This window comes from Syngnathus acus, chromosome 1 (genome assembly GCF_901709675.1).
Source record: "Syngnathus acus chromosome 1, fSynAcu1.2, whole genome shotgun sequence".
Lineage (NCBI taxonomy): Eukaryota > Metazoa > Chordata > Actinopteri > Syngnathiformes > Syngnathidae > Syngnathus > Syngnathus acus.
In genome coordinates this window covers 8,014,180-8,040,291 of record NC_051087.1, presented here as the reverse complement: position 1 = coordinate 8,040,291, position 26,112 = coordinate 8,014,180, and the positions used below count along the sequence as shown (strand labels likewise).

General features: G+C 41.4%; 1 protein-coding gene across 3 annotated transcripts; it reads left to right on the top strand.

The window, feature by feature from the left end:
• Positions 1-385: 385 nt before the first annotated feature.
• helz (helicase with zinc finger) lies at positions 386-25,981 on the top strand. Of its 3 annotated transcripts, none has more exons than XM_037251894.1 (34): positions 390-441; positions 1,808-1,875; positions 2,554-2,784; positions 3,919-3,955; positions 4,174-4,298; positions 4,528-4,584; positions 4,834-4,885; positions 4,983-5,058; positions 5,278-5,476; positions 5,762-5,869; positions 6,173-6,314; positions 6,650-6,805; positions 7,269-7,539; positions 8,224-8,350; positions 8,452-8,664; positions 8,838-8,977; positions 9,547-9,726; positions 11,489-11,590; positions 11,955-12,133; positions 13,628-13,746; positions 15,173-15,318; positions 15,732-15,879; positions 15,976-16,159; positions 16,849-17,077; positions 17,344-17,620; positions 18,669-18,714; positions 19,184-19,371; positions 19,515-19,719; positions 19,806-19,876; positions 20,284-20,779; positions 20,870-21,113; positions 21,236-21,857; positions 22,273-22,567; positions 22,909-25,981. In XM_037251894.1, the coding sequence occupies exons 3-34, from the start codon at positions 2,572-2,574 to the stop codon at positions 23,253-23,255; spliced, it is 5,994 nt and encodes a 1,997-aa protein (XP_037107789.1). In that variant the 5' UTR covers positions 390-441; positions 1,808-1,875; positions 2,554-2,571; the 3' UTR covers positions 23,256-25,981. The 3 variants fall into 3 exon arrangements, with proteins under 3 accessions (XP_037107780.1, XP_037107789.1, XP_037107772.1); XM_037251877.1 differs by having other exon boundaries at positions 11,486-11,590; XM_037251885.1 differs by lacking the exon at positions 1,808-1,875 and having other exon boundaries at positions 386-441; positions 11,486-11,590.
• The last annotated feature ends 131 nt before the right edge of the window (positions 25,982-26,112 follow it).

Below are 26,112 nucleotides of genomic sequence, written 5' to 3'. Positions count from 1 at the left end.
ACTCACCTGGTCATTTCTCACACAACTCTGCCATCGTACAGTGGTTGAGATCGACTAAATTGGTGCTATTGAGCATGAAACATTGCTTACTCTGTCTCTTGCTCAATGTCAGCTGGGATAGGTAGGACATTTTACATAAATGACATTTTATGCAAAGAAATGTTATTCCCCTAGCAACAGGATTGCTGTGAACCTACCAACCCAGGCTTATTTTTACTAAATATTAATATTTCACCAAATATCTCAAATTCACACTGTTGACACTTTCTAATTTTTTTTTTAGTTCCCACAGTGTGACTTTTTTTTTGTGAACAAAATGAATGTCACAGAAAACTAGCACGCACGCACCCGAGCTCCTTTCAACCTTCAGATCATTTCGTCCCATGATCCTTTGCGCGAGTCTGACAAGTGGATCCAAGATGGCGTAGAAAGTAAAGCTAGGTAAGTATTGACTTCCCATTTTCAAAGCTTTCATTTTCTTTCTTTTTTGAAGGCAGATGTAAATAATTGCTTATTCGCAGCATTAGGAAAATGAAGCATGTTTGGATTTTATGCGTAGACAACAGGGCGATGCCATATAAAATATATGCGCCAATTTACCGTAGCAGAATCACAGGCCCGAACCCGTTTTGTTTAGGCAAACCCAGTTTAGCCAAGCTAGCCAGCTAACATTAACCCAGCAGCCTGCGACTCTTTATTTGAGCTTTCAAGGTTTGTGCTGCGAAGATGCATGTTTTAACAAGCGAGCAAACTTGCAATCGCTGCGTGCCTTGTTAACGGCATTGCCGTTGCGCCTGTGGAAACGCGGCGCGATGGAGACATTTTCGAGGCTTTGAAACGTCACCGTTTGCTACAGTCAAAACAAGTTTGCCTCTCAAAGAGAAAAGTAAGCCCTTACTCTACCACTATCCCGTCGATTTTAAGTATAACGATCTTCTGATCTTCAAATGTGTCGGCTAGTTTTGAAACGGCGCTGCACCATTATGTCAAACCGAGAACAATTTGGTTATTATTGTTGTTATTATTATTTTACTACTAAGCTCGCTGGTCCGTTATTCCAGCCAGTGCAGTGATGGGCTTTTGTTCTCTTCCTTGTGTAAATGAGTCTCACACAAAACATTGCAATCCTCAATATTTTTTTGCCGTACCAGTTGTATGGTCTTAAAAGCATCCTTGTCTCACTGCAACTTTGTAACACTTTCACAAAACACGCAGCTGTAATAAAGTGCTGTGCACCAAAGATAAAATAGTAACGTTATAATAATATTACGATCATAAATGACCAAGCATAATATTGTCTCATCCAAATAGATTTTTAAAATGTTAGTTGATAAGAGGAGATAAAAAATTGAATTCTCCATTGACTGGCATAAAGGTGCCTGAATTATAGATGTTGCGATCACAGTGTACATGATGTTGCTCAGTTTTGCTTCAAGCTAAGTTTGAAAGTAAACAAGCTACTTTTCCAATTCTCCTGCCCCATTTTGTCATCTCCCTCTCTCGACTTTATTATAGAAACAAGCACAAATACACTTCTCCAATGATTACCATGGCCAGAAATTCTGAAAACAGTCCACATAAGGTCTATATGACATAAAAGATGTACAATCAACTATAAATGAGAAAAAGGGTGAAAAATTAGCAGCGTTCTGCCAAACTTAAAAGGTGCTGTCTTTTCAATGTTTGGTTTTTCATACCCTTTACTCCCTCTCATAGCAACTCCATGGCAACCAGTTTAGCCCTGATTTTGTAGTTGTGGTTGGTGATGTTTCTCATTTGCTATTAAAAAAAAATTCATTGTCAACAGGTAGCAACTGAAGCAAGACAAAATTTCAATGCCCATGCTGATATTGCATGCCCCAGCCACAACAAATGGTAAATCTACAAAAGTGAATATTAAATACAGAATATTTAGCGTGAACTACATGAATGTAACAGCCTTTTGTGAGATAATAGTCTTCAACTTCACTTGTCATTGCTATAAGTCTGATTGTAGTTTCAACAAATCAAGATGCAATAATAACTGTACGACCCTAGTTAGAATAAGCGTTATGGATAATGGTTGGGTTAACAACTTGAAAACAACAACCACGGCTGTGTCCAATTTTTAACATGCACATATATAAGGTTTCTCTCGAGAATGCATTTCTTTTTTCACACCATAAGGAAGCCCTAAGCATGGCTTTGAAGTCATTGTTGGTGGGACGATCCATCGTTATGGTTTCAAGAAATGAAACCGCAAAACACATTCAAATCACAAGCAAGAACAAGCATCGTTTGGAAATATGAGGAATAGAAAGTTTTAAGAAACCGACTTTCATATCAATAAACTGATCTCTGAGGGGCTACTGAGCCCCCTGTAGCTGCAATCAACAAAAAAATGTCTCCCAAAGAAATCTGTAATCATTCACTTTGTTTAATGAAATTTACTAATCCAAAATAAAATGATACCGCCTACATTATTGATATTAAGATGTTTGATGGAATAGTGGTGATGAGTGCTGGTCTAGTTAAAGCCTAACCCTAACCCCCCCCCCAATCTTCCCCTCACAGAAGTTTTGTCCCTGAGTCATGGCGGACAGGAGAGCGGAGAAATCATGTGAAGAAGCCAGCAGATCCTTAGTCAGGCAGGACTATGAGGCAGTAGTCAGCCATAGCACGGACACCTTGGCGGTCCTCGCTCCCCAAATCCAATCCACAGGCGCCCCACTCTCACCGAACCCGCCTTCCGGAAGCCTCCGCAATCGCGCCCTGCTTTACCGCATCGCTGCCTTTCTTCAGTTGGTGAGTACAGTGCTGATCAAATGTCTTGTTATACATCGTCAAAATTGAAATAGTCCCTTTTACAATGCAATCTTCATTTGTACAGCATTTTCACATCAATTTGCGCCGTAACGAAGCGCGTTGCAAAAACAAAATAACAATACAGCAGGAAATATTACATAAAACACTGGCAATAATACAATAACTATCCCTCCATATGCTTTGTTGTTTGAAGCGGTTATAGATTAAATAGGAGAAATTCGAAGTCTCCTTTCGGTAGTCGATTAAAGGCATTTGCTCCAGCTAAGTTTGAAATATATCAAACTCTTCTTCATAAACAATAGCCGTAGTGTCCAGTGACGGACAGAGAGACTAAGACAGGATGGTTCAGTTCTCCTGTCCCATATAGATCCGCTTCAATTTCAAGTGGCGATTCAAGGCACAACTCCGTATGCCACGCCACTCCGTCTTTATTCTCCAACCAGACCTTCCAACAGCGCCGACATGTTCTCTGATCAAAACGGGGCCGTCAAAAAAGCTGCCCAACACTGGCTCAAAAATTACAAACGTCCCGTGGCTGTCGAGCTGTAGCAGTCAAATAGCGCAGACATTCCCGCCACCAAGATCAGTGCTACTGATTAGGCACAGATCTCGCTCCTTTGAAACGCTGGAAACGTCTGCAATGGGTGCATATGTTGGACAAAAACACACAACATGAAAAATAAATGACAAAAACACAACAACAACAGCGCTCTTGAGGCACTGCGGTCCCAAGCCAGACATATTGATGGTGCCAGTTCAATCCCCAAATTGGATTGATGTTACTCATGACTAGGATGTTTTTAACTTGCTGTTTCACCTATAACCAGAAAGAGGAGATTAAATGAGAATAATAATTATTTGTCCCTCAAGGGAGATTTAATGAGAATAATCAACATTTGTCCCTCACGGTTCTCTTCTCAGAACATCAAAATTATACACTATACATTTATAGACACTACTTGTATTATATAATGACAGTGGAAGCAAGTCCATTGTGAGGCCTACTGTAGATCGTAATTCTCTGAACTTCTGAGTGAAGGTCTGACCCCGACAGCATGTCTAAAGTATATTTGTCGTGGCTGTTGTTCAAATTATTTTTTTCTTTCACAACAGAAAAAATATGATGAAGCAGATCAAGACTGCAAACATGGTAAGCATTTTTTCAACTCTCGAGTACTTACCGATACCAATAACCGATGCCATGAACACTTTTGGGGTGACAATAAACTACGGAGGTGCAAAGAAAGTTGGCGTGCATCATGAGTACGGATGGCTCTGACTTTGCATGTACAGTGCACTGAGTAGGAACATTTCTACACTTGGATTATTGTCTTAGGCATTATGTTCTTGCTTTTCTGTCTAACCTAGTCCTGGCAGAAGATCGGACCGCGGGAGACAGTTTGCTCCAGGCCAGCTTGAACTCTATGCAGTTGGATGGCAGCCTGCAGGATGTGGCCAGCATCCTTTCTAAAGCCTTGTTTGGAGAGCCAACGGTACGTTGAATGAACATGTACTATACATTGTGTACTAAGCGGTTCGGATAACTGATGGGTTGACAAATGTATGTTTAAAGCCATCTTTGAGTGTTCCAGTTCTAGTGTTAAGATATTTGATTATTGCTGTAACAAAATTCACCATTCCTTCCACTCCAAAACAAAGCACGTCCTTTAAATACGTCTTACAAATCATTGCTGTAATAAAATTCTCCATCTTCTTTTGCAGAATGGCATCGTTGCAAAGGACATATCCAGATTAAAAATTCTGTTTTCAGAAATCGAGGTCAGTTTCAAACTCATGCACCACATTGCCATGCTTACGCTCCATTCTTGTTTATGCCCTTTGCCGTGTTTTAATGGCTGAATACTACAAGCGAGAGTCATATTGGCAAATTTATTATCCCACTCAGTCTCATTTGTAGCTGTTTTGAATCTAATACTCATTTGGAATTCCAGTGGTCAATTAATAGCCATGCCACAATAATTGTCTGTCTCCACCTAACCATTACCCCGTCCTTTTTTTGTCTGTCAGGCTATAAAAAAGAGTGAGATGGCACCTGAATACACAGATGACCAGGAGGAGGGTAGGCAAAAGTTTGGCAAAATTTGCACGCAACTTTGTGGTCTGCAAAAGGGTTTTATTCAGCCTCGTTGACCGTTTAACTTTGTGTACGCTGACAGAGGTACAAGATGGCTGGCAGTTCAGGCCCCCTCCTCGAGGAGTCACCAGCAGTGAAGAGTACACACTCTGTAAAAGGTTAGAAACAAACACAAATGTGGGTCTCAAATTGTGAAAGTATTGTGAGTTTGGATGAGTGTTACATTGTCAGACTGATGTTGAAAGGCAAATGTTATCTTCATCTGCATTTAACTGTGCAGTATCATGTCGATTAGGCATTCTTAATTGAGAAAAAAACAAGAAAACAAACGTTGTTGTCGAACTAGCACCCAACCACACTGCTCACATTTCCTTCAGGTACTTGGAGCAGGGTCTGTGTCGGTATGGGGCCCAGTGTACGTCGGCCCACTCGCAGGAGGAGCTAATGGAATGGCAGAAACGCTACGCATCGCGCCTCATCCGTCTCAAACAACAGCAGGAGAGCAAACACTTCACTGAAAATTACATGGAGACACTAATTGAGAAGTGGATGAACTCTCTGTCTCCAGAGAAAGTGGTATGAGATAGAAAACACACTTTATATACTATAGACACTTTTATCTTGAGATTTGAATTTGTTGCACTGCTTGTGATGCTTATCTGCAGCAAACACAGGATATAGCAATAGAATTCATACTTAAGAAATAACTGTTGTTCTTTTTTCCATTTATTTATAACGCATTTATAATCCTTCCTGCCCTTCAGTCCCAATGGAGAATTATTATTCCCAAGTCTGCAATAATTAACCTGTAGAAGTAAAAAAAAGTATAGGCATTTCACCTAATTATTTTTCTCTTTCCAGCTTAGTGATTGTTTAGAAGGAGTCGCTGTTGAAACCAGCTCAAGCCTCTCTCTAACTGTCACCACCAAAAAATCCTTCCACTCTTGGACCTTCTCACTGCTCTGCAAGGTAGGGGGAAGTTCTGTGCTTTATCAGGGATGTGCATTTGACTCATTTTCCTTGATTGAATATTGACAATTTTCAAATGTTTTTCATTATTATTATCTTGAATCCCTTCAAAATAATGTTAATCTCCACGTTTAAGTAGTTTGTCAATTTGTCACTCACTCCTTACACTTATAATACACCTTTATTGATAATCACCCAATGCTTATATCTGAATTTTGCCATTGCGAATGGAACAGTATTTTAGAATGCAATGTGTTTTCTGTTCTAAACCACCGTTTTTCTCTTTTCTGTCATCTGTGTCAGCCTCCCAGAAAGCTATATCGCATAGCCCTGCTCTACGATGCCCACAGACCACATTTTTCCATCACAGGAGTTTCTGCTGGGGAGCAGATCCAAACTGTGTCTGCTGGCTCTCAAGAGTGGACTCCTCAAAACGAAACTGCAGGTATGTCATTTAGTATATGATGCAGAACAGTCAGAGTTTAGGACCACGTCACCTTCCTCGTACGCATCTAGAATTATCTATTCAGATGACCCATGCTACTTTTTTTCCCCCTAGCCACCACCCAAATTGAATTAGCAATTAAACTGATATCCGCATCTGGTACCAGTACTTGCTCTTCCCTGGCTAAAATGTTTGACAGAGCTCTTATATAACAAGTATACGCCCTTCGTATGTTTTATTAGATGCCATACAATGCAGAGTGTCAAGTTTATCTGAAACGGTTGACAAATAAATTCAGGCCTTTTCACTCCTTGTGATTTTTGCTGTACGAACAGTGGCGGCAGACAATGGCATCGACCACTGTGTCTACAAGGTCACCGTGGACTTCACAACAGAGATCTTTGGCACCTTCAGACAGACAATAGTTTTTGACTTTGGCTCGGAGCCAGTGCTGATGCAACGAATCATGGTGGATGCTGCCTCTATTGAAGGTATGTCAAAAAGAAGCTTTATTGTCAGATCCATCCATCCATTTTCTGTACCGCTTGTCCCCGCGGGGGTCGCTGGCGTGCTGGAGCCTGTCCCAGCAGTCATCGGGCAGTAGGCAGGGGACACCCTGAACCGGTTGCCAGCCAATCGCAGGGCACACAGAGACAAAGAAAAATCCGCACTCACGCCTAGGGGCAATTTGGAGTGCTCAATCGGCCTACCATGCATGTTTTGGGGATTTGGGAGGAAACCGGAGTGCCCGGAAAAAATCCACACAAGCACAGGGAGAACATGCAAACTCCACACAGGGAGGCCTGGAGGTAGAATCAAACCCGTACCCTCTGAACTGTGAGGCGGACATGCTAACCAGTGCGCGGACGTGCTAACCAGTGCGCCACCCCCGCCTTGTCATATACACAAAGTTTCAAAAAAAAACACTCTTAACTGTTTGCTTTTGTTTTCTAGATATTGAACATCTGATGGCAGCTAGACAGCAGCTCTTGATGACTGCCAAACGTTGGGACTCTTCCTGTAAGACTTTAGTTGGATTCACACCTAATGAGACCATGTGTGATCTGGAGCGCAGCCTTCTTTCACGCTATCAAATCCCACTGTCGGCGGATCAGCTCTTTACTCAGTCAGTTCTGGACAAGAGTCTGACCAGAGAAAACTACCAAGCCCGGCTCCATGACCTTCTCTACATAGAGGAGATTGCACAATTTAAAGAAGTTAGCAAGTAAGTAATTTTTTTTTTCTTCCCTTATTGTATGGTGCAATGGCTTTCCTATAAACAGGCGCACATAAATAGATAATAGTCAGTCAGATTTACAACAATAAAGGAGGGAATAATTTTTGTCGGCTTACAATATTGGCAGTGTTGGAACGATATTGAATACCAAATTACTTTTCATGCCCTTTGAGCTTTCTTATTCCACCAGATATCTAAGACAAAATAAATAAATCTTGTTTAGGCACAACTGGATGAAGAGTGCAAATTATCTTGTTAAATGCTGGCAGTTGGGATAATAGCAAAGCTACACCTCTGTGTTTGACAGTCCCACTCAAATAGTGCCCTTGTGAATTTTGAAATTGGATGTTTGAATGAATCCCAAATTGGTGTGTTTTCAGCCTACCACAAGGTGTCAGACTTCTCACACACAATTAGACTTCCAGTGAGGTCTAATAACATGGCTGAGATGATAGTTCAGAGCAGGGCTTTTTTTTTTTTTAACTTTGAATGAGCAGACCCAATTTGTTCCCTTAGTGTTACACAATCACTACAATCTACTGTGATTTGTATTTACAGGCCAAATCAGTTTTTTTTTTTAATTTGATACCTTGATTTTTCTTCGAATTATGATGGTCCACTGGTTTGTAAATATGTTAGTTGGTCCTCTAACTTTTTTTTTTGTCTCCCAAGGTTTAACATCAAAGTAAGCCTGCAGCTGGTATCCAGCTTCATGCTAACTGGCATTTCAGTTGGAGCCAAGTATGCCCAAAATGGACAACTTTTTGCACGTTTTAAACTTACAAAAACACTGTCTGAGGTATTGTGTGAATAGATTTCCCATTGTAGTACCGCTAAAGATCAACATTTTGCGTTCTCTGTTAGCTAGTTAAATCCAGCAGCGTTTCTATCACCCCTCAGGACACACTGGCTGGACGACTAGTGATGACCAAGGTGAATTCAGTTCTCTTCTTGCCATTGGGCTTGGAGGGCTTCAGCAGCCATCCTCCTCCGGGGGTTAAAGAGCGTGTCTACGAAGCTGTGATTGAGGAGAAGACCAAGGAATACATCTTCCTCAGGATTTGCAAAGACTGCTGTGATGAACTTGGACTACTGCCTGACAGAAAACTCCAGGTTTGCAACCTAATGATGCCTTAAATATGACCCCCCCCCCCCCCCACTGGTACTTAGCTGTCTCCCGGTTAAGAAAGTTCTTGATTGAAGATGAAACCTTACATCTCGTTACTGTGGGTATAGCCGTTGATTTAGATTGTCTGTTTAGTCAAAGGATGTTGTTTCTGCATCAGGTGGAGCTCCAGTTCCAGCTGAACAGGCTTCCACTGTGCGAGATGCACTATGCCCTGGATCGCATCAAAGATAGTAAAGACAATAGCATTCTCTTCCCTGATGTAAGCCTTGTCCCGACCATCCCCTGGAGCCCTAACAGGTAATTCTCGCATTACACACTCTTCAATGCTGCAATTCCTCCAACCGGGTACTTTTGTCGGAAGCCTAGTTTGTCAAACGCAACTTGTAACTGCAACATCATGCTATCCTCACAGAGAGCCCGTGATGCCAATTTATGAAATGACCAATTACACTTTGACTCCCTGATCTGTCAGGCATCATGAAAGCGCCTTTCAGATTGTGATTTAATAATTGAAGTCAAGGGCAGACACAATATGAAGCCCTGCAATTTACGAAGCTTTCGCTCAGCTATGCTCCAGATATTGATTGTTGTATTTGATATGAATTTTGACAGAAAGATAATAGTCTTCGTACTTATCTGTTTGGAAGGCATTCTTTTTTTTTTTTTTTCTTTGTCATTCATGGCGGCTCTTTTCCCAGTGTGGTTGTTTGTGCATCCGCAGAGCTGGCCAGGTAGATTTTGTCGGTGGAGACTGGGCTAAATGCCAAGTCGAGTACAGACCGTCGGCATACACGAGGTTTTAGTGGCTCTATTTCAATAAAACCTTATTCAAATCATTACTGAACCCATCTTTCTCTGTCCCTCAGGCAGTGGGATGAACAGCTGGATCCACGTCTGAATGCCAAGCAGAAAGAGGCCATTTTAGCCATCACGACCCCTGTCACTATCCCCCTGCCCCCAGTGCTCATTATTGGACCCTATGGCACTGGCAAGACATTCACTCTGGCACAGGCTGTCAAACACATCCTCCGCCAGGAAACTAGCAGGTACTTGTTTATTGGGTGTTATTTGTACCACGTTTTGGCCAATGAATTTGTAATCATTGTTAGTCCCAAACCACCAATTTTCCTAAGCGTCATTCTTGATCACTTTATTTGTTTCATTTTGTTAGTTGTTTCCGAAACATGACATTCATCCCACTTTAAAGTATTTTCTGTTTTAATTTTTATTGGTGGACAAAATAAGAGACCCAGGTCATTGTGCAATACAAGTCAACACCACAGCACTGCTCTTAAAAAGTGAATAAATGAATAAAAAGATAAATAAATATAAATATCGAATGAACCAATTGCTTGTAAAACCAAGTATCATTAGAACAAATTAGGACTTGTTTGTTTTTATTCCACTGAGTACGTTTTACTCCCAGTATTTGGATAACTACATTATACCTAACATTTTGAAATCATAGTATTAATTTTTCTTCTCTCACTGTGGCTGTATCGGTGGTGAATTTGCTTTCTCTAATTTGATTTCTCGGGTCATGTGGAGACATTTGGGTCATTGCACGCACATTGTTGGATTGTCGTTAGTGAGTACTCTGTACAGATAATTACGTAATACCTCTTTATGGAAACAATGCCATATACCAGGTCTCAAATGAATGAAATACTTTGTTGAATGTTCAGTTCCTTAAGTGCCAGAAGGTTGACTACATGTCACATGAAAGTGGAAAAAAGATCTTTGGGGGAAAAACAGGCAGCAAATGTAATATTTTTATCTTTTGCCTCTGAATGCATGTAATATTCAATGTTTTGGATGAATTATCCATCCATCCATTTTCTGAACCGCTTAGTCCCCACGGGGGTCGCGGGAGTGCTGGAGCCTATCCCAGCCGTCAACGGGCAGTAGGCGGGGGACACCCTGAACCGGTTGCCAGCCGATCGCAGGGCACACAGAGACAAACAACCATTTGCACTCGCACTCACACCTAGGGACAATTTGGAGTCTTCAATCGGCCTACCAAGCATGTTTTTGGGATGTGGGAGGAAACCGGAGTGCCCGGAGAAAACCCACGCGGGCCCGGGGAGAACATGCAAACTCCACACAGGGAGGGCCGGAGGTGGAATCGAACCCGCACCCTCCTAACTGTGAGGCGGACGTGCTACCCAGTGCGTCACCGAGCCGCCTGGATGAATTATAGATGTTTTAAAAGCCAATACAAACAGAGGTGACCATTTTAGTTTCGTGACATACACTCAACTTCTTTTGTTCGTCTGTCAGTAGCTCAACATGTTGCTGGTTTTGAATGATTTAGCAACCTTGTAGCTGAAGTACCTATACAGTTTTATAGGTTGCGTTTTAAACATGTGTTGTGTTGAATAATTGTGCAGTATTTTTGGAATGATATTTGAATTCAAAAATTTAGTGTTTTGATTAAAAGTAAAATGCGGGTTGCATTGCAGAGTAACTACTGGTTAGTGAATTGGAATGCTAGCATTAGATCAACCTTAACATTGCTCAGATAACAACATGGTAAGACCTCCCACTTTGGTTTGCCTTTGAGCTCATTTATTCTACTGTTTTGCCCAGCAACATAATTCAAATTGGCTTCGCAGCTTACTCTTAAAGGCCCATGTGTAAACACAACAGTAACATCTCTGATCTTTGGTTATTGAACTTGCTAAAAAAAAAAGCAGGCGGGGGGAGAATTTTGGTATTTATTTCAGGCACATTATGAGCAGCTTGGGGCACAATATTTGCAGCAAGTTCAGTGTTTGATTTCTCTGTGGCTGGTTTTTGTCTCAGCAGGGTTCTGATCTGCACGCACTCCAACAGTGCAGCTGACCTTTACATTAAGGACTACCTTCATCCTTACGTTGAAGCAGGCAATCCACATGCCAGACCTCTCAGGTATTGATAAACGCACTAAAGAATATCCATCATCGCCATCAGAATAAAGCATATTTAACTCATTCACTTCCATTTACAAGTCTATTGCATTTTTTTGACACGGATGGGAGCACAGCTGATGCGATTCCTGTAAATGTCAAACTTGGAAACAGCTTCACAAATTAAACAAAAGCATCTTATGTTTGTTTTGATTAAAACCAAAAATATATGAAAATAAGACTGAAATAAAAGGAAAGTGACACTTGAAATTCAAGAACTCTTAAGTGTAAGTTATAATTGATTTTAAAATATATAATGAGAGATTGGCAAGTATCCAAATTTGATTAAATTGAAACATTAATTCTTTTTTTTCCTCTTTTTCCAGGGTATACTTTAGGAACCGCTGGGTGAAAACGGTCCACCCAGTGGTCCAGCAGTACTGTCTCATCGCCAACACACAGGTCACTTTTAAAATGCCCACAAGAGATGACATCCTCAGGCATCGTGTGGTTGTGGTCACCCTCAGCACTTCCCAGTACCTCTGCCAGCTTGACTTGGAACCTGGTGAGTCGCAATTCATCGCATGTACTTCAATAAAATCAATTTCTCTGTAAGGCGTGGCACAAATGCATACCAACATGAAGAAATGAAATACCATGAATTGCACAGCATAATGTATTGGAGCATTTTTCAGATGTGGAAATTCAAACTCGTTTGAATAATTAAATAGTTGTAGCGTTAAGAGTTTAAAATTTATAAATGTGGTTTCTCTGTGGTTACCCGAAGATGAATATTCCTAAGATTCTTTTAGGATTGGCATTGCACTGAACCCTTGTTTATTTGTGGTTTGACATTTTAATGTCAAAAATCCTGAAATGTGTAACAACAATGATATTATACACTGATGTTGCAAAGTGAAAAATATTTGCGGTGTCCAACTTGGCTGAATGTAAGCTGAACTGGTAATCTTTTACAAGTATGTGTACAGCCATTTAATTAAGAATATTGTTTCTTGAGCATGGTGAGACAGCTGAAGAAAAGCCGTGTTTATCCGGTTAGCTGCAGTTTCTCGACTCTATCTTGTCCTGACACAGGGCTACTGTTCAGTCAGTGATGAAACTCATTTATGTAGCGTTAAAAGACAAGCTGAACGAACCACTTTGTCAGAGCAAGCAAATGACTGCTTCTTAATGTCAGTGGGAGGGGACTTTGTTGCGTGGGAATGCCATCTGCCAGTTTTAATGTATTTTTACATCATTAGGCTACTCCCCACATTCCATCTCTTGGGCTCGCCTAGTGTTTGATGGTGATGTAAACAGTCGAAAACCTCTACCAAGTTGCTATCACAAATCCTCAAAGCTATGCTTGGGTACTTCGGAAAGATGTCTAAGCTGCTTTATGTTACTAATCAGCTTGATTTATGGCCTGAAAGTTGAATTTAGGATATGGATAAAGTATTGTCGAGATGGTGGAACAGATACTACCTACATTTTGATTATTTAATTTTATAGTTAATTCTGCTTTTAAGAAAACGGATGAACGCAGTTTGTTGACTGTTTTTAGATGTCCTGAACAACAATAGTGGCATTCATTTGTTAGTTTTAAATGGTTGCCTTTTCCAGGTCAGATGTACTGCAGGCAAGCGACTGAAGTGAAAATGTGCCAGGGCTTACGCACATAAAGTAAAGGACTTGCTATTTATTATTAAATGGTTTTCTTAAGTGCTGATCATTGTGGCAGTTTTTTGCTTGGCACATCATGCCATTTGAACTGTCATTTATAAATATAGCTGTCATCTGCAGAGCCATGACAGATAACAAAAGGCACCTAACGATTGACCTTTGCGGGACCCCACATGCTATGGCCATCCAATCAAGTTTGAAACTTACTATCACAAAATAGCTATTTTTCTCCAAGTAGGACCTGCTCCATTTTTGAATAAAGTTACAAAATTACATTGAGTTTAACATGAAATTTTCATAACGAAATTGTACCTCATTAAATTTTGTACAAGTTATAGCAATCATTTATCAAAAATGCTTTGTCCATTCCATTTAGGCCTGTTCACTCATATCTTGTTGGATGAAGCTGCCCAGGCCATGGAGTGTGAGACGATCATGCCTTTTGCCTTAGCTAGCAGTACCACCCGCATTGTGTTGGCTGGAGACCATATGCAGGTAAGTGCCCAAAAAATGGCTACAGCAGAATATGGATTTCTGTGCTGTACATTTGTATGGAGGAGGCACGGTAGCGCACTGGTTAGCACGTCCGCCGCACAGTTCAGAGGGTACGGGTTCGATTCCACCTCTGGCCCTCCCTTTGTGGAGTTTGCATGTTCTCCCTGTGCCTGCATGGGTCTTCTCCGGTTTCCTCCCACATTCCAAATAACATGCATGGTAGGCTGATTGAGTACTCCAAATTGCCCGTGGGCGCGAGTGCGGATGGTTGTTCGTCTCTCTGTGCCCTGCGATTAGCTAGCAACCTGTTCAGGGTGTCCCCCGTCTACTGCCCGATGCCAGCTGGGATAGGCTCCAGCACGCCCGACGGGGGTCACGCCGTACAGATAATGGATGGATGGACATTTATACGGCATTTGACCTTTGTTTACATGCTGGGATGTCTTCACACTGTCAGACCTTAATTAAATCAAAATACTTTTGAGGGCGAGCGGAAGAGCTTGCTGCAGATATTAGCCCTGTTTTTTTTTTTCCCCCCCCAATCAGAAGAAAACAGCCTTGTTTGAGCTGTCCAAACAGCTCAGCCACAGCGAGCATGAACTACAGCGTCAGTGAAGCTTTACAAGTCCACATATGGATTTACAGCTTTATATTTCCTTATATCCTGCTTTCTATAAATTGCAGAGGATTAACAGTACAGTGAATGACAGCTTTACAAAATGCCTCATAGCAAATTCATTTTAATTACTTAGTCTGTTTGGTCCACTCAATAGTGGGTTTAAACTGTAACCAACCACCTGTGTGCCAACTGTCCATAACTGCATTGCCTTTCAAATTGTTATTTTTCTGTTGCATTTCCCCAATGTAAACATTTCTACGTTGTGCTCATAGGTTTTCATACCCTGGTAGAATTTGTATGAATTTGTATTATTTAAAGTAAATAGGAGTGATCAGGCAATTTTTATTTTTTATTTTTATCTATTATATTTAAAAGCCTTTCAGAATAGCCCTATAATTACACAAAACTCTAAAGAAAGTAATGAATTGGTCTCCCTTTAGTCATCATTTTTCCAGAATTGCCAATATTTCTGAACCTCATGAGCGCAACATTAGCTGTGCGTTCCAATTTTAACTTTAGCCTGTATGTTAATCCGTCAAACAGTTGCATTATCTAGCCATTTATTCATCTCATGATTGCATAGGGTTGGCCATCTTTCATGTTCTATTTAAAAAACTAAAACTACATGGCTAGAATAGTCTTTTGCCAAGGTTGCTATCTCCAAAGAATGCTTTTCATGTAGGCACCATTATGTTATGGCATTTGTCAATCAGTCTTGACAAGCCTGATATTAAAAATATTTGCTTCTAAAAGGCATTATTGTGCAGATAATGACCAAGCTACTCTAATTTCCTTTTCAATCTACAGCTGAGTCCATTTGTGTACAGCGAGTTCGCCCGTGAGCGAAACCTGCACGTGTCCTTGTTGGACAGACTATATGAACACTACCCTTCAGAATTCCCGTGCCGCATCCTGCTGTGTGAGAACTACCGCTCCCATGAAGCTATCATCAAGTAGGTGTGAGCCCTCAGTGCACTGGCATTGGAATGGTGGTGGGGTGATGAGATGCTTAATAGAGGAGAGAGAGGAAAGCAGACTGACTTGGGTATTCAGAATGCTTAGTCTCATGATTAAGGCAATGCTCACAGAGATTTCATATTTCAGATGCTTCAAAAAGCTACAGTTTGACCTGTGAAATAACATCAAATAAAAAAGAAAAAAAGAACACAAAGTTGCAAGTTGACATATTCAGTTCTAAGGCAAGGTCTTTTTGCTCTGGTATAACCATATATGTATGCAAATTTGACATTATGAACCTGTGGTTGGCTGATAACCAGGGAAACTACGACTACGATGTGTATGAACTGACTTAGATTAAAATGTTGATTCTTTTTGTCTTATTCCTGCCTATTGTTTTTACATACAGCTACACGTCAGAGTTGTTTTATGATGGCAAGCTGATGGCAAGTGGAAAGCAGCCCTGTCACAAAGATTTCTATCCTCTAACCTTCTTCACTGCACGAGGAGAAGATGTCCAGGAGAAGAACAGCACTGCCTACTACAACAATGCTGAGGTATTGAAGAATACATTTGTTTTTTAGTTCATATTCCACAAACATCTGAGTACCGTGTTTAGTGGTTTAGTTTAAAACATGTTTTTTGTTTTACAGGTGTTTGAGATTGTGGAGCGTGTGGAGGAGTTGCGCAAGAAGTGGCCAGTAGCTTGGGGAAAGCTTGATGAGGGCAGCATTGGAGTGGTTTCGCCGTATTCGGACCAGGTCTTTCGCATTCGGGCTGAGCTCCGAAAGAAGAGAATGCATGAAGTCAGTGTGGAAAGAGTGCTCAATGTCCAAGGTGAAAAAAACATCCTTACCAGGTTACCATTTAAAAAAAAAAATCTTAAAATTGAGGTCCCTTTTAGGGGCAACTGCATCCCAAAAGCCTTGGTAATATTTCTCCATAATATTTTGTATCCACAATTTCCTTTTTTGAGATACTCTTTATGTATTCTCATTGGGAATGTGAGCACACTACACTACCCTGGTATGTCCCACTGTAATTATGAGCGTGTATATTAACCTCCACATCATCAATTCTCATTATAAGGGGTATATAAGAGCTTCGAGCATTCGCTCCCCTGATCAAGCATCGTACATCTTCCACTTGCATCCTATCCAGATGCTTTCTTCAGGTCATTAAGCCCCTCATTAATTGCACATAAAAGGCACGGAGACACATACACTCAAACAACACTCTGGTTAATGCCAGAAAGTGAATTAGAACAAGGCACATATGTTAGTTTTAGTAGCAATGTGCAAAGTCATTTATTGAATAATTACAGGGCCTTGCTTTTTTATTATTATTATTACTAGGGATTTGGATTCTAATGTTTGTGGTGTGATTTAAAATAATTAGCTGTTATTTGAACTATTTAAATTCAAGTGAATATTATTCTTTAGCGACAAGTAGCTGTGTGTATTTTTTATTGTTTTTTAAATGAAATGCCAGTTTAGAATGAGCACTCAACCAAGACATGTTTGTAGGTAAACAGTTCCGGGTCCTGTTCCTAAGCACGGTGCGGACGCGGCATACCTGCAAGCGCAAACAAACAGCCATCAAGAGGAAGGAGCAGCTTGTGGAGGACTCCACTGAGGACCTGGACTATGGATTTTTGTCCAACTACAAGCTGCTCAACACAGCCATCACCAGAGCTCAGTCGCTGGTTGCGGTCGTGGGAGACCCAATTGCACTGTGCTCTGTTGGACGCTGCAGGTAAATAAATACAAGCTGTCTTTCATACCATTGGAGGATTTGTGAAAGTATAGTACATCTATATTTTTACAATATCATTTTAAAAATCCCAACTGATTTAATTTCAGCTAGATATGTAGTAGTACTAGTTTAGAGCAGCTTGTACCAGATGTTTTGAAAGAATTTAGCTTTGACTAACACTGTATTATAGTTGTGACACTTTGGTTAGAAACCACTGAAGAAGACTCTTCCTTAAAAGGCTGGCTTTTCTCTTGATTCATTTTCAGAAAGTTCTGGGAGCATTTTGTTTCCATCTGCCATGAAAACTCAAGCCTCCATGGCATCACCTTTGAGCAAATAAAGACCCAGTTAGAGGCCCTGGAGCTAAAGAAGACCTATGTTCTCAACCCTCTGGCTCCAGAATTCATCCCCCGTGCCCTCAGGCCACTGCAAGGGCACCCGCCTTCACAGGCCCTACATCCCCACCACCATCCCCATCCTCAGCATGTGCAGACATCCTCCACAAAACAGGCACAGCAGCAACAGCAGCAGTCACCACCTAAGGTAAGGGGTGTGTGTGTATCTGTGTGTGCCTGTGTGTGTGTGTGTGGGGGGGGGGGGGGTAGAAAAACATGCAATAACACTTGCGGATTGTATATATCAAACTCACTTTCATATCCAGTGATATTGCTGCAGTCTTTGTTGTTCACTGTGTACACAAAATAAGATAGGACCATAGGTAAAAAATAGATTAGTCAGTTGCTTTGCAGCGCACGGTAGCAATGTTTTAAGCAAGCCCATATTTATGGAAGGTCTAAATTGTGTGACTAAACTGCCCCGTTGTTTCATGTACCCAACCTCCAACAGGAAATTGCTTTTATGGCCATTCATTTAATGAACTAGGGTGTTTTTTTTTGTTTGTTTTTTTATAAATATGTGCTTGTGTACCCGCTGTCTGCCCTGAGGTAAAGGTTAACGAAATCGCCACTGCTGCCAACATGCTGCCATCACCTACTGGGCCTAATGAGCCCCAGCATCAGCTGGATTTAGCAACACAGACATGCAATTAAGCAATGAAACACTTGATCCTATGATGCTTCCCGTAAATGTCATTTCAGCATATGCAGCATGTTGCTTGTTGAAAAGGTCATCCCATTGTTTGGCTATTCACGAGTCACATATTGTTACAAGTGTCATTCTAGCTTTTTGCGTGATGCTTTTTGGATTAGCTTTCTAATATGGTTGGCATAGAGGTTCAGTGTTTCAATGCAAGTTTAGTAGGTCGACACGAGACAGATGGAAATGATGATGACCAATTTGTCTTTGGATATTACAGCATTAGATCCTTAGGAACATCGTTATACAACGGAGTCTGAGCTCAAAATTAGATTTGTTATTGTTTGTTTTGCAAGACAATAGTCTATTACTTAGTTGCTCTGTTATTGTTCAGCTTAATTCCTGCTTACCCATAACTAATGAAAAGGTGCTGAAAGTGCAACAGCCAGGACCACCCTAACAGTCGTGGCTTTCCTTTGGATGAGCTCCACATAGCCACTCGTGGCGTTTATCGAGTCCCCCTTTGTGATTTTCTAATGATCCTTTTATCTTGCAGGGCAAACATGCCAACCACACAGAGCACCTTCCACCTGAAGGTTATGGTGAGTGTTTTGAGTTGTCTTCTGATAGTCTGTGTAATTGATACTATTTCTGAGGAGTAAAAGTGCATGAAACATGTTGCCAACTCAACAGCAGAATTGTTGTCATGCTGAGTGCATGTTGAATGTCCATGCACGTCTGGCAGCCACGATTGCTAGAGGTGAAATAATGACAAGATCACCATCAATGTCTTAGAACCTCAGCTCTCATTAAAAAGTAAAAAGTGTCAGTCACTCAGAGTAGTAAAAGATCCTTCGGCAATCCCATCGAACCTGTAATACGTGGAATCACTGTGACTTGATATGTCTTCATTTCAAACACATTTAAAACATAAAAGGAGGGAAATAAGTAAAATACAATAAACAACACTCCAAAGTGCCACACCCAAGTCACACAAAAAACCTAGTAGCTCGAAACCTAGTATCTATAAATGGCAACTACAGCGTCTTTTCTACTCCTCTCTCATTGCAGTCCAGCCCAACCCAGCTGTTCTAATGGGAAACCCAATCCAGGCATTTACACCCCCCGTGGGTGCCGCCCCAGCTGGCTTGGGCAAGTCACCAAGTCCTGTTCAAAGGATAGACCCTCACACAGGCGCCAGCATCCTTTACGTTCCAGCAGTATATGGTGGAAACATGGTCATGCCTGTGCCACTTCCTGTAAGTTTGTGCTCGATAACCAATTGACAAATGTGTGCAAGCCAAATATGTAATCTAGTAGTTTGAAATCGAAGAGCTGACATTTTTCTCAATCTTTAGACTAGATAAGAAAGATGTTCTTATTTGTGTATTGTCTTTTTTAGTTGCCATGGCCAAGTTATCAGAACCGCTTTGCTGTTGACCCGCGAATCATGAGCCACCAGGCAGCCATGGCCTACAACTTCAACCTCTTGCAGGCCCAGAATCGAGGCTCTCCTATTCCTTGCAGTGGAGTGGTACATCCCTCTCCCCTTGGAGTGGGACAACCAAGCCCTGACACAGATCTACAGTCGGATGCAGTCAGAAATGGCATGCTTTGATTTTTGTTTCACAACCGTTTTTAAATTCAAGGAGGATTTATGCTGCTAACACTGTTGTTGTTGACTACTTTTTAGGAAAACTAGAAGGATGTCCAAAGTCGGAGCAGACACCTGAGAGAAAAAACACAGAAATTAAGGATAAACAGGTACACTGTACATAATTTTTTGTCTACCGACCATACACGGTGCTGTGTCTTAGATAATTCTGATTCATCATTTTGATTCCGGTTCCAAACAATTCTCAATTCCAATTCTTTTTGGAGTTAGTCTTTCATAAATCAGGAAGTTGTCTGCAGATAGACAAACAAATATGCAAAATTTGCTGAAATGTTTTCACATGTACATTGGAGAGCTGTGCTCACCATAGTGTATATTGTCAGTCTTAAACGATAACGGGGACAATCCAGTTAAACGTAGTTACAAGCTTGCAGTTCATTTGCTGTATACAACTGTGTCATTTCTCAACTCCAGTCCCCAGTTGTTAAAACACAACGTATATATATAAAAATCATAGTTAATTGCAAAACATTGTTTTCCTCTATGTTTTTCAAAGGGCGATTTTGACACTGGTCGAAGTCTGGAATCACAGCCCGATGGTATAGCTGGTTTTCCAAATGCAATGCTTCACCGAAAAGACCCCTCGGCCGGTCAGAGAGCACTCAATTATCATCTGGCTCCACCCAACCCTGCCTTCCCACCACATCCTGTCAGTGGAAGATCTCTCCCCCAGCAGTGTCCGGTCTCAAGGCTCCCTTATCGGGTCAACCAGCCGCAACATCCACCGATGGTCCAGCAGAGTCAGCTCAGCCCTGCCTTCCCTGGTGGGGGTCACAGCGCATCCTTCTTTAGTGGCAATATTGCCCCTCATAGGGCAATCCAGTCTCCCACTTTAGATGTGCCAGAATCAGGAAGCGTTGAAGAGATGGGAGGCTCTATTAGGACTTCTGTGGCCCACCTGGGGGGTCACCACCCAAATCTATCACAACACCACAACAGAGTCAGTAGCTTTGGGGAGGAAGGACAAGATGCACCGCACTCAGATGGTCATGGTGAGTTGTCTCCAATGCATTCAATTTTAGCTCAGTCATTTGCAAAATCACAAGGGCAGTCATTTTAGAGCTAATGTCATGTCCTTTCAGATCTGCGAAGGCCCTTGGCTCTGGAGGTCCTGAACCAACAGCAGCAGGCTGCCAGGCTTGGCCAGTGGAATGAAGCAGCAGGCCCTTTCCTCCCAGGGGGTGTCGCCTTCCCCTTGCCCCAACAAAACCCCCACCTTGCTCAGTCACCCATGACTCGCTTTTCTCATCCGTTACACCGTGCAAGTTGGGGCCTTGGTGCCAACATAGAGGATGATGCTAATTCCACTGGTCCACCATTCAACAGGTTAGACCATACATAAAACATTGTTTTAAAAAGAATGGATTGAATTTGCAGTTTAGTCTCACCTTTAGTTATATTGATGTCAGATTTTTCAAGATCTCATGCAACGCATTTTCACTCGTCAGGTACACAGGCCTCCTGAGAGAAATCCCCCAGCACGAGTCACCTGAAACCAGGGAAGCAAGTGAAATTCAACCCCCTCCTCAGTCTCGCCTTCTCCAGTATCGCCAGTCCCGTGCCTCAGCTGACCCTTCATCTTTAGCTGCTACTTCAAATCATGCCGGCCCATTTCCGTCTGGACCTTACCACCACGAAAGCGGACGCGATCACCTTAACAACAACAACGTTCTCAACAACTCAGCTCTGCAGCAGCATACCGTTGGAAATTCTCTTTATAATAGCAGTTGCTACCAGACACCAGCGCACCCTGCCAGTCCCCCTGCATCACAGGTCAAATACCTTTTACAGGAGACCCAGTGGTCCCATGGTGGAGGCGCATCCGTGAGCCCGCCACAACAGAGCCACCTGTTAGGTAACCAGGCCCACGGCCTTCCATACGGACTGCCCATCATGGCACCACCCAGCAGGCAGGAGCAAGTCCATTTGATGCAGCTTCACCATCAGCAGCAGCAGCAACATCAGCAGCAGCAGCAGCAGCAGCAGCAGCAGCAAAGTCAAGACCAGGAGTCCTACCAGTCATTGTCACCCAGAACATCTGCAACCACTGCCCTGCACAGTGTAGATGAGGTAGATGTCAAACATTTAGTTGGTTGATGCTGGTTGTATAGTGTCCTGGACGCAAAGCAAAACAACAAAATGCAGTTGTACAAAAAAAAAAAAATGGAGGTGTCAGGTCAATTCTTCTTCTTGGAATTCATATCTAATTGTAGATTTTTTTTGCATTCAGCAGTTTGCATATAAATTTTAAAATTGGTCAAAAGACATTTTTCTTCCATGAATATCCTTCCGCATTACATACTACTATTGTATCACTTCTGGCACCTTATTACTGTTATTGTTAATGCTGATTATGTTTGGATGAAACAATAGAGCTTTGTTGAAGAATAATGTTTAGGGCTATAAATGTCATGTTCTCATTGGGGTACAATTGAGAGAACATTGATCTTTTTCTAATCTTTTCCATCTTTTGTCCTGTATCCAGTATGAACCCAGAGGTCCTGGTCGGCCCCTGTATCAGCGCCGCATTTCCTCCAGCTATCCAGATCAACCCTCACTTGCCAATAGCCACAATGCCATGTCCCAGCAGTCCCAGTCCTGTGCAGGAGACAGAAATCAAGACCACCTCCATCCGCACATTCAGCAGCAGCAGCACCCACCCCCTCCCTACAGCTACCCGTCACATGAGCTCTGGCCCAGTAACGGTGGTGGTCCCGGTCCATTCCAGAACATTCCATGTAATGGAGGTGGGACCCTCACTCATCATCGGGAACTTCTAGGTAGGCTGTTTCACAAGAGGTGTTTGCATGTATGTGTACAGTAGAAAATATATGGCTGCCAACAAGGTTAAATTTGTTTTGTTAAAGGGTACCAAAATTTATGTTCAGGCATGAGTTTGTTTTTTGAAATAATTCTGTTCAAGGGCACAAGGGCATTGTCAGATATCCATTGTCTAATTTTCAATACATTTGTATTGATTACTTCTAATTAATGACTGCAAACTCACATTTTTAACTTAATTTACAGGTACCAACAATTTTGTACATGTGTATATGAGTAAACAATGCGTTTCTCATATTTGTATGCAGCATATATGATGTTCTCTTTTTGTGTTTGTCAGCTTCCAAGGCCCTCCGTCAGATGGAGGAGCAGGTAAAGGCAGAGCCACCGGCAGCACAGCAAACACACCCCCACACGCTAAACTCCCTTCAGCACCCTGGACAGTTCCCGCCCCTCATGTCCAACAAGCAGCAGCCACAACAGGCTCCTGCAGAGCCCGTTCAGGCAGCTCCAAATCTAAACAAAGCACCTACTATGTCCTATGCCAGTGCTCTCCGCGCTCCGCCCAAACCACGAGCGATTCGACCTGAGCAGGCCAAAAAGAACAGCGACCCACTCTCGCTCCTGCAGGAGCTCACTATAGGGAGTTCAGATGGTAGCAATGGCTACTATTCCTACTTCAAATGAGTGTCACCCTCTACCTGTATACCCCCTAAAACATTTTAAAAAAAACAAAAAAAAAACAAAAATGGAGAAATCTTACCTGAAAATACAAAAAAATAGTGCAGTTTATTTACAAATCGTTTCGATCAGTAGGTTTGTTTTCTGCATTTTGTTCTATTTTAAACCTTTTATTTGTAACCGTTTATGCTGTTTCACATATCTGTGAAAAAAAAGTATATATAATGAATGCATTACCAGTATATATACATAGTCATTATGTATATATGAACATATATACTTATATTATCTACAATTGTATATGTACGTAATGCTAAGAAAAAAAAGTATTAAAAAAATTTAAGAAATTTTGGTTGGCCACTTAGCTTTCCTGTATTTTTACTTCCATATTGAAGTTAGTTTTGCTCTTCACTAAACACACGTGTTGGCAGTTTCGTCGAGTTTTCACATGATTTGTTTTTGTACTACTATAGTTGTGGCAAGGGTCAAAAGCTAAGTGGTCAGCTGACAGAATCTACATGGAGATGTGTATAGAAGTAGACAGTTTCATCTAATCTGTACATTAAAGACAATAAATGACTGAATCGTATGCCACAGACATGTCCTTAAATTATTATAGACCCTTGTTATGTTTTCAGATATGTTGGACATTCTGCACAGCCAGTTAACCCAAATATTCCACATTTGGCTTCTTGAAGCGTTGTCATGTATGGACATTTTCCCCTCCATTATTAGAGCCCATTTTGAATCTTTAAACAGGGAATCGGTGGTGTTGTCATATTCTGTTGAAAAGAAACGAAACAAATATTGCTTTTATGCTTTACGTTTTAGGCATCAGTTAGAATTTTTAATAAAGTTTTTCCTGTGGAAGCAATCCCCTCTCACTGCTCTCATTGTGGCTGCTTGTTATTCAATTTAGTCTCGCTAGGAACAGGAGTTGTGGTGGTTGTATTTGGGCTCGACAAAACCTCCAATAAAATCTGATATTGTTACAGAAAGGATAAATGAAATGTGCTGTTAGTAGAAGGACAAGAAGGTCTAACAATTTGGAATGTTGCAGTACTGTGATGGTTTGTGAATGTGAACTGGAGGGACTTTGAAGCCAGAGTGGAGTGGCATTCGGGATAATTGGAAAGACTTTGCGTCAAAATGTTTTGTTTTTGGGATCTAATCACACGTTTGTGATAAACATGTACTGATATGGCTGAGATCTGACTGTTGCACACACTGCTCATGTTTTCCCAAAAAGACAATCTACCAACAATAATGTGAACACGACATCCTTAATCAACCTCATAATGATTTTCAATTTGCTTTTCGTTTGTGCCAAATTGGTTTCAAAGTACAGAAGCGCAGTCAAAAAAAAAAAGACTAGTTTTATTTGGTTTCTGCTGGAGAGGTGGGGGGGCTTTTGCTTCCTATTAAAACAATTTGCTAGCTGGTGTACTGAGAGCACTGCTAGTTTTTAACGAATGAAAAACAAAACTGCTCTTTTGTCCAATCAGATAAAAAGTTGGAAGCAGCAGCTATTTGTGTTCACTGCCCCGTCTGGCTCAAACTAGTGACGTCATCCCACTGTGCCATGATTTTTCATACAGCAGTTAAAACTTCTTAAAATGTGAAAAGGGACCTCCTCGTCTTCTTGTGCTGGTATTTTCATTGTATCGCCGAGGTGTAGGTTCTTGTCACTTAAGGTATATTAACACCGGATAAACGTATACTTGTGTATATGCATTTTCTAAGTATTGACGAACCCTAAATTTGAGAATTTTTGTAGATGCTATTCAAACGAAGAGATATGTCCTTTTTAATCATGCAATTTCGCAAAAGTCAAAGTCGAAAAATCCAGTTGGTGGGCTCAAATGTCGACATGTTTTTTGTTTGTTTTTTGATGTTCAGAATGACAACTTGTTGTTTCACACTACCCCCCCCCCCCCCCCCCACTCTGTACAATACTTTAGATTTCTGTTTCTGTACTACAATCATGATTTTTCTTTTTCTTGCATGGTCATTTTTTAATCCCTATTTTTATTTGTATCAACTGTGGGTGGCAAACAAAACTTTTGTTCAACTCTTCACAGTCAAAACTTTTTGGTGTATTTGGTGTGTACAATGTGACATAAACCAGCTATTCTATTTTAGTAACATGTCATTCAGCAATGTATCAGTCATGTACTATGTTTTGTGTTTCAAGCGGGGCTCAAGCCGAAGTTGCTCCCTGATGTGTCTGAAGCTCATTGGCTGAACTTGTGCAATACTAATATTTCACTGCCTCTCCAGCTCCGATTGTTTTTGTTTGTTTTTGTGGCAGACGGCATTGAGCCAAAGACTATTAGACTATTACTTTTTTCTCTCTCCCCCTCATATGTGTTGCTTGGATTGAAATGTTTTGGCCTCCGCTTTTGTCTTTGGAAGAACCCGAGTCAAGCAATTTGTGAGCGGAACACGAGGGGAGCAACTTTGGCCCAGCCATCAGAGATAGATCAGTGTGTCCATCTCTTTCTGTCATCATGTTGCTCTCATCTGTTACTCCCTGCAGAGACTCTGTAGTGACTGGCACGTCCATCCACCCACCCAGCCCCAAATGGCTAATCCCTAATGTGGGTGCAAAAGTACTGAATAGATCCGTTTTACTCTTTTCCATTTCAACTGATGGTGGTTATAATAAAGGATTTAGACTGTGTTTTAAAGGTTATTTACTTTGTTTCTCTATTAAAGTGTTTTTATTGAAACACGCTTGTTTTTTCCCTTCACAATTATCTTCTACTAATGGCTTGTGTGAGTTTATGAATGTCTTTTTAGTATTCAGGCCCATTTTAAAATGTAATTTTATCACGTCTAGGAAATACACTGATTAATATTA